Source organism: Psammomys obesus, unplaced genomic scaffold, assembly GCF_907164565.1.
Source record: "Psammomys obesus unplaced genomic scaffold, mPsaObe1.curated_primary_1811, whole genome shotgun sequence".
Taxonomy (NCBI): Eukaryota; Metazoa; Chordata; class Mammalia; order Rodentia; family Muridae; genus Psammomys; species Psammomys obesus.
In genome coordinates, this window is record NW_026590809.1 from 3,697,448 (window position 1) to 3,711,328 (window position 13,881).

The 13,881-nt window shown below is 43.3% G+C and overlaps 1 protein-coding gene across 1 annotated transcript; it reads left to right on the forward strand.

The window, feature by feature from the left end:
- Positions 1-648: 648 nt before the first annotated feature.
- Positions 649-12,968, forward strand: Lsm6 (LSM6 homolog, U6 small nuclear RNA and mRNA degradation associated). The gene is made up of 4 exons (XM_055609068.1): positions 649-742; positions 6,958-7,062; positions 10,808-10,921; positions 12,750-12,968. Exons 2-4 carry the CDS (start codon positions 6,969-6,971, stop codon positions 12,782-12,784), a joined length of 243 nt encoding a protein of 80 aa, XP_055465043.1. The 5' UTR covers positions 649-742; positions 6,958-6,968; the 3' UTR covers positions 12,785-12,968.
- Positions 12,969-13,881: the final 913 nt, after the last annotated feature.

Genomic DNA, 13,881 nt, shown 5'->3' on the forward strand with positions numbered 1-13,881 from the left:
GCCAGGCGCGCCCAGGCCACGCGGCCCGGGCGGAGGCAGCGCCGGGGCGGGGGGCGCGGGACCTCGGCGCCCTCCTCCCTCCGCGAGCCCGAGCGCGGTGGAAGCGGTCCGGCCGGCGCGCCCGCCGGTCGCCTCCTCCTCCTCTGGTGTGGGCCTGTCTGCCGGCCGAGGCCAGCGTCCTTTTAACTAGTTGCCTTGAGGTTTAATGCCCGTTTGCATCGAGAGATGCGGCACGGAGTGCTCCGTAAACTACTCCTCTTGGGGTGTGCTTCTGCTTCGTTTTAGCATCCCGTCCGATGCTGTGAATCATTCCCCACCCTCAGCGCATGAGTCTGTTTCCCTGGAGTGGTTCTCAGGAGAGAAATCGCTAGGTTGGTTCACTCTTGAAGAGTTAGTGATTTACCTCATCGTGTGTGGCACCCGTTCCTTCACCGAAGCCGTGCGAGCTCCTAGTGTCTCTAACACTAGCAAGGCACACTCTTTGGAATTGTCACGATGGGAGTTTGTTTAAAGTTGCACGGTGTGGTTCCGTCTGTGTTCGTGTGTGTGTGTGGTGCCTGTCTGTCTGTCTTTCTGTGTCAAGTTAACCAAGTGCAGAACAGGGAGAGACAGCCAGTAGCCATCTAGCGTGACTCCCTTATTTTACAGATGAGCCCGGGGCGGTGACAGGTGGAATGGTGAGGAGTCACCCAAGCTGCACAGCCCTTTAAGTACGGTAGAACTCGGGCTTCCTGCCTCCCAAGTGAGTACTAGCCCTCCTCTCACCGAAGGCTGGCCCACTACATAATAAAATTTTTTTAAAAAAGAAAAAAACAAAACAAAAAAAAAAAAAAAAAAGGAAAAAAGATTTTTAAATGCCCTAGTCTATTTTCTCCTTTTAAAATGAGGGGCTGGAAAATAGAAAAGTCACTGTTGTGTGTGTGTGTGCCCAGCACTAGAGCTTTATTCATTTACTTTTTTTTTTTTTTTTTTTTTAATTTTTTGGTAATGTCAACCCCTTTAAGTGTTTATGGTTGTTTTCAGATTCGCCATGCTGGGATAAAATACTCATGATAAATAATGCAGTTACCCCTCCCAATACCAGAAGTACACAGATGTTCAAGTTCCACATCTGTGTGTGCATATAAGCCATGCAGTCTTCCTGTGTTCTTCACATCTAGATTACCCACAACCCTGTCATGCAGTGTAAATGGTTGCAGTTGAGTATTGTGTAGGGAGTATGACAAAGGAAAAGTTCATCTGCCTGTAACAGATGAAACCGGAACTTCATTTCACCATGTCTGAGTCAAGGTTGCTTGAATTCGTAAATACAAACCCACAGATAGAGAGAGGTGACTAGTTCCTCTACTCATCACCTGGTTCTCATTTAAGTCTTGCGTATTCTAAAATATCTTATTTTTTAAGGCGAAAACATGTTTGAGGAAGAGGGAATGAGGTGGTGGTAGTTCGGGCCTCCTGGCAGCGCTCCTGGCAGGTGACATGCCGGACCACATAGTCCTTCGTTAAAGTGCTACCAGCAGCAGTCCCCATCCTGTGAGCCACAGGCCCTTCCTCAGGAGTCACTGCATATTCAGATAGCAGCAGCAGAATCACAGTTACGAAGTGGCAGTGAAAATAATTGTATGGTTGGGGGCACCGACCATAAGGTACTGTATTAAAGGGTCACAGCATTAGGAAGGTTGAGAACCACTGTTCTGCGCTATAGAATGTTGAAGGACATCCTTGGCCTCTGTTCACTAGATTCTAGGTACCACTCTCCTGTCCTGACAATACAAAATGTTTGTAGACATTTTCAAATGCACGCCCCACTGGGGGCGGGGGGATCATAAAAACCGCCTCTCATTGAGAACAGCTTGCATTTAGGAATTAACCTGAGTATCTTGATGCCCAGGGCACAAATGGCCAAGCCTGGAAACCTGAGTTCAAGTCCCGGTCCCCACTCAATGTAAGGAGAGAACAGACTCCCAAAAGTTGACCTCTGACTCATGTGCATACTGTGGTAGGTGCTTTTTGCCCCTGCCCCAGTAGATAAAATAAATGAATAAAACACAATGAAAAACTAAAAGGACAATGTCTTGGCTGAGGAAGCTTCAGAAATCTGTGTTTGTAAGCGAGGGTGTCTAATCACCAGTGCTTCTGTTTTCCTTGTGTTCTGTAATGGTCATCAATAAAGGAAGATTAGTAGCTGCTGGCGTATATACATGATGCTCTAGTAGCTGTACCTGTAGTTTGTAGATAGGAAGAGGGGATTAGGATGGGGCTTTTGTTTAATACTGGCTTTGATACCTATTCCACACTTAGTCAGTCTGTGGCTGTGTGAAGACTACCAGAGATGTAAGATTTTTACTGTCTCCTTAAAATGTAAAATCTGTAGGAGATGTGTATGGCTAGCATATCATTGGGTAAATAAAATTTGACATGCATACCACACCTCCTCCCCCACTTCTTCACTCCACTGTTTAACTTTGAAAAAGGTACTGTGGAGAAGATACTCTGATATTAGACCTCTTGGTGGCTTCTGACAGGAAGTAGTGCCATGACCATCCACTTATGAAAATAGGTCATTTAAGCCTGCATAAGAATGGGAACTGCAGTCCTAGAGAATGAGTGTATCTCATTTTGAAGGAAGAACTTTTACCAAGGTGACCCTGGCAGAAGGAAGTCTTTTTCTTGTGTTTATGGTTCAAGAGTCTTATCTCTTGCTTCAGAAATTGTCAGAACTATTCCTTCTGCCTTATCCAATTTAAAAGATGAAAACTTAAAATTACTTGAGCCAAGTGATGGGAAAAATTGTGGTGTCAAGACCAATTTACTTGTACAAAATGGATTTATGGGCAAGTCATTAAGTAACAGGGAATACCAAGGAAGCCTAATGAAGACTAATGCAAAGGGTCTGGCTTTCCGGGTGATGAATAAATTGAGTCTGAGGCAACCATGCTTGTTCATATAACTTCAAAAACATCCTTTTCCAGCCATCCAGCAGGATGTGCTATAGAGAGCAGAGGAGGGGCTTGCTCAGCTGCTCCTTTCATGTGGCTTCAAGTCTTTAGAGAAGAGGGCCTATCTTTTTGAAAGAGTGTAGATAGTGAGAGCCATCATGTGGTTGCTGGGGATTGAACTCAGGACCCCTGGAAGAGCAGACAGTGCTCTTAACCGCTGAGCCATTTCTTACAGTGACACATATGGGGGGGAACAAGTAAACTAAAAATAAAACTATAGGAGTCCAGAACTATTGCTGTCTGTGCTGCTGCCTGAAATAGGAGGAGGAGCCAAGCCGATTCCTACTTGGGAGGATTTTCCTGTGCCCTCCTCTTACTGACCATGGTGCTCTCCAACCAGCCAATTGATAAGAATCTAGGATCGGGCACACAGACTCTCTGGTCCTGGTCCAGACCTGCTGACTGGACCCTCCTAATGGTCCCTTGGTTCTGGTTGGGGAAGCTAACCCAGAACTCATGCTCCGTTACCCAGGAATGAACGTGGCACTGTGCTCTTACAGCTCTCTCCTTTGTGTGTGTAAATTTTACTTTCAAACCTGAACTACCCAGTGCCTTTGCTATGGCTTCTCTGTCTGCAGCTGGTGGACTGTGTCAAACTTGGCTTAGGTGTTCAGAAATCCTTCTTTGGTATACCATGTCTGAGTTCAGTCTTCTCTTGGCAGACCTCCGTATATAATTCTACCCAAAAGCATATAGCCTTTATGAAATTGTTTGCTTCTGTGTTTTTATCCCTCTGGAGGATAAACTCCAAGGACCCAGGGCCACATCTTACCTGCTGCACCCTAGCCTACACCTGAGCCTTAGAAGGCACGCCATGAATATGTTGGTTGCCCTAGGGAGACACTGATGGTAGTTGAAGTAAAGACGAGGCTCCAGAGCAGCGTTAGAGGAGTGTTTCTGCTTCCCTAAAAGGCACAGAGAGTTAACGTTGTTAATGCAGTGAGTACTGTCAAGCCTCCGTTGGTGTTTGTATTTCAGTAGCTTTTTCATGTTAAAGTATAAGTGGTGTGAAGTTCAGGTGAAGTTAGTAACCCCTTCATTTGGGGATTCCACTCCCTGCGACTGAGGTTATGAGCAGTTGTGTTCACCTGATGTAAGTTCCGGGGATGGAACCTGGCTCCTCTGCAAGAGAAATACATGTTATTAGGCTCTGGGCAATCTCTGACCAACTGTATAGACTTTCTAATGTAGAGAAAAACAGTGATCCGCATGGAGTCAGTATGTGTGTTCACATGCCATGGCATAGTTTAAGCACCAATGCATTTACATTCATTTTTTACCTTAGTTAAATATGTGAGCAGCAGTGTAAGTAAAATATGCATTTGTCGACATTGATTTTTCTCTGTAGAATAAGATTGTGCAGAGATTCACCTTCTAAATAAGTGGCTTCCATTTTTCCTAATAAGTACTATTATGCTGAAAAACAAATTCTACATTTACTATGAGCTAAAAAATGTGTGTGTGTGTGTGTGTGTGTGTGTGTGTGTGCGTGTGTGTGCGCGCGCGCGCGCGCGCATTCCCTTTTGTAGGCCAGTGGTCTATTTTACTGTGCTCATGGTCTCAGTGAACCTGGAGCTCATTGTCTTGGCAAGCCCCTGGGATCCTCCTGTCTCTGCCCCCTAGTGCCAGAGTTACAGAAGTGACCCAGTGCACTTACCTTTTCATGATCTGGATCCAAGCTCAGGCCCTAACACGGAAACAGCAAGCACTGAGCCACGGTGCAGCCTTGCTAGGTTTTTGTTTTGGTTTTTAATGCAAAATAGATCTTTTTATATTTTGGATTGTACATGAAGGAACTAGAGTTGTGGGATTTGACCTCTGATTGGAACTCCAAGACTCGAGATGAGTCTGGGTAGTTAGCTATAAAACAGCATTTGTGCCGGATACAAGTGTGAGACTTGTAGATCAATGGAAACATTTCTTTGTTTTTACTAAACTCATGAAAAATACTGAATCTGTTACAGTATTTACTTGCCATTTTTCTCTTTGCACTGAAAACAACATAAATAAAGTTGTTGTATGGCCAGAGTCTTGGATAATAGCAGTTGTAGTTTTACCTATCTGTTAAGATTGTGAAGCTAAAATAAAAATTAAAAAAAAAAAAAAAAAAGCTAGCAGCTTAGTGGAAAAGTTAAAATTTGCTGAGTAAAATAATCAGTTGATGACTTTAAAAAAAATCTTTGAATCTTTGAGGGTAGCACCTGTGGATGGCCCAAGTGATCATTTCCAAAATTTATATTTTATTTGATTTGAGTACTTCTTGGGTAAAGAGAATTATTTTTTTTTAATTATTGTCCCTTTGCTTTGTTCATGTTCATTAACATGAACACACGGTGTATAACTTCCCGATTCTAAGTTCCTGCAGTGAAACTCTGGCATACATTTTTTAATTGCTTTGCATAGTCTGTAGGTGAACACTTTTGTTGAATTGGTAAGAAATCTGTCACATAGCATTGTGGCTTCCCCAGGTGGCTCCTCTGCATTCTTGGTCATGGAGAGCATCTTCACAGCACTGGCTGCACTGGGGGGGTATACTCGGGGTGAAGTCAGCAGTGCTGTTTGTAGAAGGATGTACAGTTCTGATGGAAAACAGAAATGTAGAGTTGGGAGTGTGGTGAGTCCTTAAAATAGTGTATCTATGCCAACTTTTAAGTCTTATGACACATAAGACTTACGCAGCTGCGTAAGAGTTGTTGCTGAACTTCACTGAAACAAAAACCAATTTCTAGTCTATGATTTTTGCTTGTGACTAGTATTTTCTTTTATTTATTGAAATATTTTTGAGTGGTAGCTGTTGCGTAACAAGATAAAGTTTGAAAGATACAATGGCCAACTTTTATGTGCCTGGTCCAGTTAATTTGTGTTTGCAGTGCTGTGTCTGTGTTTTAGACTCCTAGGTATGAATTCTCAGGACTTTCCCCTTGGTACTTAGAGCAGTCCTGCCATAATTATAACTGAACAATTCAAAATCTAACTTAACGATCCGTGACCTTAAGCAGGGTGTTTATCAACCTGTAAAATGAGGATAAAGACCTGTCAGAGCTGGGGAGATGGCTGGCAGGAAGTGTGTGCTGAGCAAGCACAATGACCTCAGCTCCCTGCACCCATGTAAAAAGCTTGGTATGGCAGCATGCTCAAGAGTTTTCTAGCGCTGGAGAGCAGAGACAGGCAGATGGGGGCGCTGAGGTGGCTCCCTGGCCAGCCAGTCTAGCCAAACCGGTAAGTTTTGGGCCCAGTGAGAAACCCTGCCTCAAAAATAAGGTGGACAGAGACTGAGGAAGGTACGCAGTGTCAGCCTCTAGCCACCACACTCTGTATGAGAGTGTCACTTCTTCACACACACAGCACACGTTAATACTTGGCTCATTGGATGGTGAAGTTTAAATGAGTCAGTACATACAAAGTGCCTGGAAGAGTGCTGGTGTGTCTGTTCACTTCAGGTCTCAGGACTTTTCAGGGAAACGTTTGGGTACCGGTTGCTGATGGCTGTGGGCCTGCTTTGTATAATGTTGTCTTTAAGTTAAATTTAACTTAAATATCCTGTTGTATTTTTGTTCCACTGCAACTTGTACACGTTATTTGACTTTTCCATCCGGTTTTCACCAGTAAAGTGGGGGTGTTGGGCCTTCCAGGGTTCTCACAGGGACTGCAGATGTTATCAGAGTTGTCTGCGTAGAACAAGTGTCCATGCATTGGCTGCGCTGAGCTCATGGTGGCTATGCGGTATTGGCACAGTAGGACAAGTGATTAGCGAAATAGCTCCAAGCTGGTGCCATGGCCTGTACTGCGGGGCTGGGTGAGGTGCCACCACAGTTGTCATGTGTAGCAATACATCATACAAGGCCTTTGATGGTTGGTTCTCTACAGACACGTTAAAGGCTCAAGAGTTTTCTTTGGCTTTTTTGTGACTAATTAACTTCAGTATGTACATTTGTTGCTCTTTCCTATTTCTGATCAGGATTGTTAAAAATGAGTCTGCGGAAGCAAACCCCTAGTGACTTCTTGAAGCAGATCATCGGGCGGCCCGTTGTGGTGAAATTAAATTCTGGCGTGGATTACCGAGGTAGTATTTTCATGTTTGATCCTAGCTGGCATAACTAAAAGAGGAAAATGTGAAAGACCTCGTAAATGTACCCAGTTGGCTAACTGTGTTGCTCATTGACAGTTTGACTGTCTTCTGCCCCTGAGGTGGTTCCTTTTATAGTGAGAAGCTTGCCAGCAGTGTGTGCAGTGTTTGTGTGAATTCTGTCTCCTGTCTGTCCTGAGATCGCATCTGCCTAAGTTCCTGACACAAGCTTAGGAGTCACAGTCAACACTGCTATGAAGAGCTGGGGCCAAAGAGCACCTGGGTTCAGCAGCACTTGTTTTTGATGGCAAGCTGTTATTTAGACAGAGTCATTTTACATCATGACCTTCTCAGTCATACAGTATATATCCAAAGATGCTTTTCTGTTCCTATAGAGACCACTTTTTAAGGAGCTCTGGGTGCTAGCTTGTGATCCCAGCACTGGAAGAGACAGGAGGATTCAGAGTTTGAGGATAGCTTTGGCTACATCTCATTTTGAGGCAAGCCTGAGCTACATAAGACCCTGTTTCAAAACAAAAACAAACACAAAAACCTGAAAAGGTAATACTTCTGAAAACAAGGCAGAGGCCGCTAAGGGTGAACTTGGTGTTTTATAGGGTTGGAGCTGTAACTCAGAGCTTGGATTTGAGTCTCAGCAACTTAAAAATATAGTTGCATGGAATAACATTAGATTCTGTTTTAAAACTTAGGAAGTTTCTATTCTTCTCAAATTAAGATGTGCTAAACTACTTAGACTGTTTTGTAAAGAGTGATGACTAATTCATCAACAAATTTTTATAGCCATTTTTTCTAAGTTTTTTCAAGGTTTTTCTTTCCCCACACATTTACACGTACCCCAGCATGTGTTGATTACTTTAATACATTGTCACTTTGTTTTCCATAAAGTCTGTGAAATTTTGTGGTTATTCTCACCTAGGATGTGGGGAGCTAGCACTTCATCAAGCTTGACTGGAAAACTTTGTTAGGAAATCACTGGAGGGGCTGGAAATCTGGCTTAGCATGTAAGAGCACTGGCTGCTCTTGCAGAGGACCCAGATTCAGTTCTGCCACCCACGTAACTGACAGTAACTCCAGTTCTGAGGGGTCTGATGCCACCTCTGGCCTCCCTGGGCACCAGATAGTGCACACGCAGGCGCAACACTCACACGTGTAAACCCAAGTATTTAGTAAGGCACTGGGACCCAGCACAGGAATGGGAGTTCATGTAGGAGGGTTCCGTCCCCAGCACTGCAGAAATGGAGGGGAGGGGCTGGAGGAATGGCTCTGCAGCTCTGAGTGCGGTCCTCATGCGGAGGACCTGGCTTCAAATGCCAGTGCCCACAGTGGCCAGCTCCCAGCCTCCTGTAATTCCAGCTCCAGGGGATCCAACACCTTTGTCCTCTCTACACACGCACACATCATTAAAAGTAAAGTGGGATCTTAATATAATAAGTAAATAAAGGGGGAAATCACATTGTTTTAGTTCTTGGCATTAATGGCCTATAGGCAATCTTTTTGGTTTGGTTGGTTACTTGCTTTTAAGTAAGTGTCTTACTGTGATACCAGCTGTCTTCAAGCACGTTCTGTCTATTGGTTCCCTCCCACCTCCCGCTCACCAACAGTAATAGTAACATCACTCATGGCTAATCCCATATCATATCCTAGAAGTAGTCTATGCCTGTGCTTTAAATGTAATGAAGTAGAGAAGAAACAAACTGAAATTCTGTCTTAAGTTATCAGTCTTGATAGCTGACAATCTGGGCTGATTTTTTGAAAATTTACCACGTCTCATAGGATTCTGCTCAGGTAACATCTTTGGCTCTGTGTTAGAATTATGGCCGTGTGTTCCACCTTGCCCAGTTTTCAGCTGTAAACTTTGGGTAAGCTCAAAGGAGGAAACAGTCTTGGGATTTCCATGTGCTTGACAGCTGGTAAGGCAGACCTGTCCTATGGAGTACTTTTTGAAGAGGTTAGCTGTCTTACCGTTGTTCTGTTTATAGAAGTAACAAAGCATGCTGTAGTTTGTTGCTTAGGTCTTCCAGGCAAGTGCTGGACAGCAAGGATTCCCTGCATTCTACTGTGTGGAGATAATTCCCCATGCCACATAGGAGGGTCGTCTATACAGTCTGATTGTTTTTCCTTACTACACTAAGTAATAATTTTCTAACCAGAAAGAAAAGGGGCTGTGTGAGGTGGTGCACAAACTCAGCCTCAGCTCGAGGAGGCAGAGGAGGCAGAGTTGTCTACATAATGAAGGGAAGAGGAGGGGACCAGCATCCTGTGATCGCCAGCTTTGGAGAGTTTGCTTGTTTCTGCTATTTCACCTCTTGCTCTTGGAGGACAGTAGGACTCACAACTTCAATATCCTGAGCAGGTTTTGTTTTGTGTTTGGCTTTGCAGTATGGGTGATTAAACCCAGGGCCTTACACATCCTAAGCAAATGCCCTACAGCTAAGCACAGTTGCCGCCCTCCCCTCCTTTTTAGCTCTTAACTTTTTAAAATGAGACTGGATATTCTTACTAACAGTGGGTAACGGTGACATTATGTTTTGTATTACCCTTTTGTCTGATTTCATATCACATCGTGGAAGCTTCTTCCTTGTGTGTGACTGTGCTTTAACTGTAACATAGAGAAGAAACAAACTGTGAGACTGTCTTCAGCTTGGCTAGGAAGCTATTGTTCTTGATAGTTGACAGTCCAGTCTGATCCTTTGAAAGCTTACAGCTTCTCATAGGATTCTGCTCGGTTAATGTCTTGTGCTCTGATTACACACACACACACACACACACACACACACACACACACACACGATTTTGAAAAGAAACCTCTGTTTAGAGGATAATGGGGCAGAAGAGAGAGCGAGGAGCATATTAATGAAGTTGAGGTTTTATGTGGAACTGTTGACTTAGTTGATTGAATTGAATCTGTAGTATGTTTGTATTCTTCCTTTAAAATATCTTTAGATCACAGGCTGAGAATTAGAAGCTTACTGGTTTCATCTTTTGAAAAAGTCATCTGGTCAGATTTTAGAAATTTATACTATTTTAGCACAATTAATGATTCACCCAACTGTTTTCCTTGAAAGCTCCCTGGAATGTTGGTAGCCGTTTTTCTCTATTAGTTTTGACTTTAAAATAGTCTAACTGACAAACAGAACACAATGTGTTGTAATGCAATATGTTAGTCTGTTCTCAAGCTGCTCTTCACTGGGAGTCACAGCTTTGAGATGTTCTTCCAGAAGCACCTGTTGTCTATTATCTTAACAGATTGTGGAGACTTTCTCTCCACCCCGAGTACATTCATCTGCTGCAGTGCGTGTTGTGAAAGAGGGAGATAAATCTGCCAGATTCGTATTTCACTGAGTGGCTAAAGTAACAAATGTCACTGGGATGGAGGCTCATTTGTCCATGCATAGTTGCCATGTCTGTCCCTAGCTCTCAAAGAAGGGTATTTTGGTTGGAATATTCTAATGCTTATACTTTTGTGAAGGGTTTTAAAGTTGCTGTGGTGATCCCACATACCAGGAGGGGAGTGACAGTTGGCTGCCTGTCTTGGAGTAGTAGATGCATGACTCCTCTCATGCTATGCCCGTCCAGCCTTCATTCGGATTGGCACAGAGTAAAGGCGCCTTTTGTTTACAGTGTGAATTTTTATATTATGTGTCTGAAGGCTAATGAATAAAGTGATTGTTGGTTCTAAGATATACCCTATAATTTTCAATTCTTTCTTACTTTTCTCCAGGGGTCCTGGCCTGCCTGGATGGCTACATGAATATAGCATTGGAACAGACGGAAGAGTATGTAAATGGACAGCTGAAGAATAAGTATGGGGATGCGTTCATCCGAGGAAACAATGGTAACAGCTTCCTCCGCAGTATAGTGATCGGAATAAGCTGTTTCTGCTTGTAATAGAGAGCACTGGTTGTTTCTAGATAATTATAAAGCTGCCTCTCACTTCTGTTTGCTTTCTGTGGTTCTGTTTTAGGTTGTTAGGAAAAGCCAGTTCTGTTTGTGAGTGGAAAGAGAATTTTCCATGGAATTTTGGAAGTGGACATTTTCTTTCTCACTCTCTTGGTGAGGAGCGGAGGGATACTGGTGTACTGACCAGGCCCTGCTGTCTTACGTAATCATTTACTGTACTCTCTGTTAAGTAGAAGCTATTCCTGTGCCCCCTTCACAGCCCTTGGCATTTCGCCTGCCCTGTCCTTCTCTATTAAAGACTCAGGTTCCCTCTCTGGGCTCTTTGCCTTTCAGTCTATCAGGAGTGGCAAGTAGAGAGCATGGCTCTCAAGCGCCAAGGCTCAGCAGCTGCCATGTTTGTCCATTTTAAGTTACTTCATTTCAGAATACAAATTGTTGCTAAAAATCATATTTGAATACTTTGGGGCTGGGGAAAGCATCAAGATGCTAGGAATTAATCCTCAGCCCACTTTTAGGTGTCATCCCCAGGTGGAACTCTTTTCTTTTCCTTTTTTTATTTTATTTTATTTTTTATTTTTTTTTATTTCTTCTGAGTGTGAGAATCTTCTAATAGCCTTTAAAATAAGGGTTTGTCAGGAACTAAATATCCTGACTTTTATATACATCTCTTGCTTGCATTTCAGTAGAATTTCTTCTGTTTCATATTATTCTTAGTTGACTTCCTTCTTTTGCTTGGAAATATTATGGTCCTATCTCTCCTCAAGATAGCTGATGGCAGCCACACACAGCAAGAGATACTCCTCTAGTGACATCCACCCACCTTGTCTAGGTTCTCTGGCTTTCCTCATACTCTGATTATCCCCTCCATGCTGTCGTTAGGAACAGTTGTTATTCCCACAACTCATGTTTGGCTCTTAAAGAGGGGTTCACTTGGTCTGTGCTGGGCTCTTTGACTGAGACATGGACTGTTCACTTGAACAAGTTTGTCAGTTTCTGAGGATAGGTGGGATGGTTGAAAAGGGTACACTTTAAGGAATAGCTTGACCAGTGCCCAGTTGCCCCCTTTTTTCCTATCTCCATGCAGCACAGGTTCTACTGTGTTCAGTATGATTAAATTAAACATTGGATGCCACCGAAGGTTGATAATGATGTAGCAATCTCAATAAAGGACTTTGTTGTCTTAAAAATACCTTATTTTTTTCTCCCATGGAAATAGTAAAAGTAAACTACAGTTTATGCTAGAGAGATGCATGAAAGTATGCTCTTTGTGTGTGTGTGTGAGAGAGAGAGAGGGAAAGGGAGAGAGAGTTTGTCTCATGCATGTAAGCAGCTGGTTGTGAACCGTTTTGCAGGCCCTGGGGACCCAGCATTGGTGCTCTGTGAAGTCTGCAAGTGCTCTTTAAATGATGAGCCATCCCTCCAGCCACATGGGCTACTCATTCCTAAGCTGAGGTCTAGCCTGAAAGATTACTGATTTACTGAAAGCTAATTACAAAACATTCCTAAATTCTAGGCACCTTCACTTCCCTTTTAATTCCTTTTAGTTTCTAATTTTTAAAGTCAGTATCATGCACAGGTAAAACTAGTTGTAATCTTTTAAGATATCAAAGCTGGGTGTAAACTCAAAACTCGTGTATAGTGACCTTCCATTGCATGGTATAAGGAGTCTTTGAAAGCATGCAGAGATGTGGGCTAGGTCCCACTGCCTTTAAAACTGCTCCTGTGACACTCCAGAGTGACTCAGTTCTTTTTTGTCTTTTCAGTGCTGTACATAAGTACACAGAAGAGAAGGATGTGAAGACACCAGCAAGCAGTTCTTCTCAGAGTTGGATATATTTTATTATGAAGTGCTTTTTGGTTCTCTCATGATTTCAGTTGACTTATTTCTGTAGTGGTTGGTGGGGTTTTGTTTTTTTTTTTAATTGATAATGGAATATGATAGAGGAGTTACATACAATACAGATTGAATCTTAAACTTTTCACATTTATGTTTCATTCTCTTATTTCTGTCTGTACAGAATGCTAAAATTAAAAAAAAAATTCTTTTCTCCAGGATTATTTTACCTAAGGTTCCAGCATTGTCGTTTCATTGATTGATTATTTATTCAGCTGACTGAGTGGTCCATTCCTGAACATGTGATGAAAACATTGTGAGGCATCCTTCATCTCTCTCTCTGCTCACCCTCCACAGTGTTTAAAGCAGGTAGATGAAAACCTAGGAAGGCATATGGTTTCAGCCTTGGGTTAGAAAAAGACAAGAGGTCAGAAATTCATCTGTTCATTTGGTCATCTAGCTAGAAAACAGGATTAGGAGTCTAGCGGGGCTCTCTCCACAAAGGATCAACTGTGTTAATCTGGAAATTTTAAAGGTTGGCCACATTATAGTAGGATGGCATTAGGCAGTTGCTTGGAGTCCTGGACCCATCGTGCCAATCCTGCGCAGCTAAGACATCTTATGTTGAATTGTTCCCTGTCAGGAGCATTAGCATCGGTGGTTTGGTTTGTCCAAATGGGAGGAGCTCAGCTGTTCCTGTGTAACCCTGGATATGGTTGCCATGGAATGAAACCCAGAGTGTCTAAACTCAGCTTCCAAGTGCCGAGCTGTGGCAGGAAGAATTCCTCCTGCCTCTTGGTTTGGCAAGTGGCCTTGGGAATAGGCTGTATTGTGGCAAAATGTTGCTTGGCACAGTCAAAGCCTTCAGGTGATGTGACTCCTGCTGTGTCTCTAGAGACTGTACTCGGGTACTTTGGTTATGTGGACACTGGAAGACCATGGGTGGTGGTTTCGCTTTCTTCATCCCTTTTCAATGTGAACAAAATCCCTACTTCTGGAGGGAGTTGTGTTTTGGAACAGTTGTCCTGGTTGAAGGGTGGGAGGGCAGATGGGAACCTGAG

Bases quoted from the DNA above. Each gene is read 5' to 3' on its own strand.
- Lsm6 (XM_055609068.1), top strand. From the start codon at position 6,969: ATGAGTCTGCGGAAGCAAACCCCTAGTGACTTCTTGAAGCAGATCATC. The intron at 7,063-10,807 runs GTAGTATTTTCA...ACTTTTCTCCAG, and splicing joins TTCTGGCGTGGATTACCGAG to GGGTCCTGGCCTGCCTGGAT. The intron at 10,922-12,749 runs GTAACAGCTTCC...TTGTCTTTTCAG, and splicing joins GTTCATCCGAGGAAACAATG to TGCTGTACATAAGTACACAG.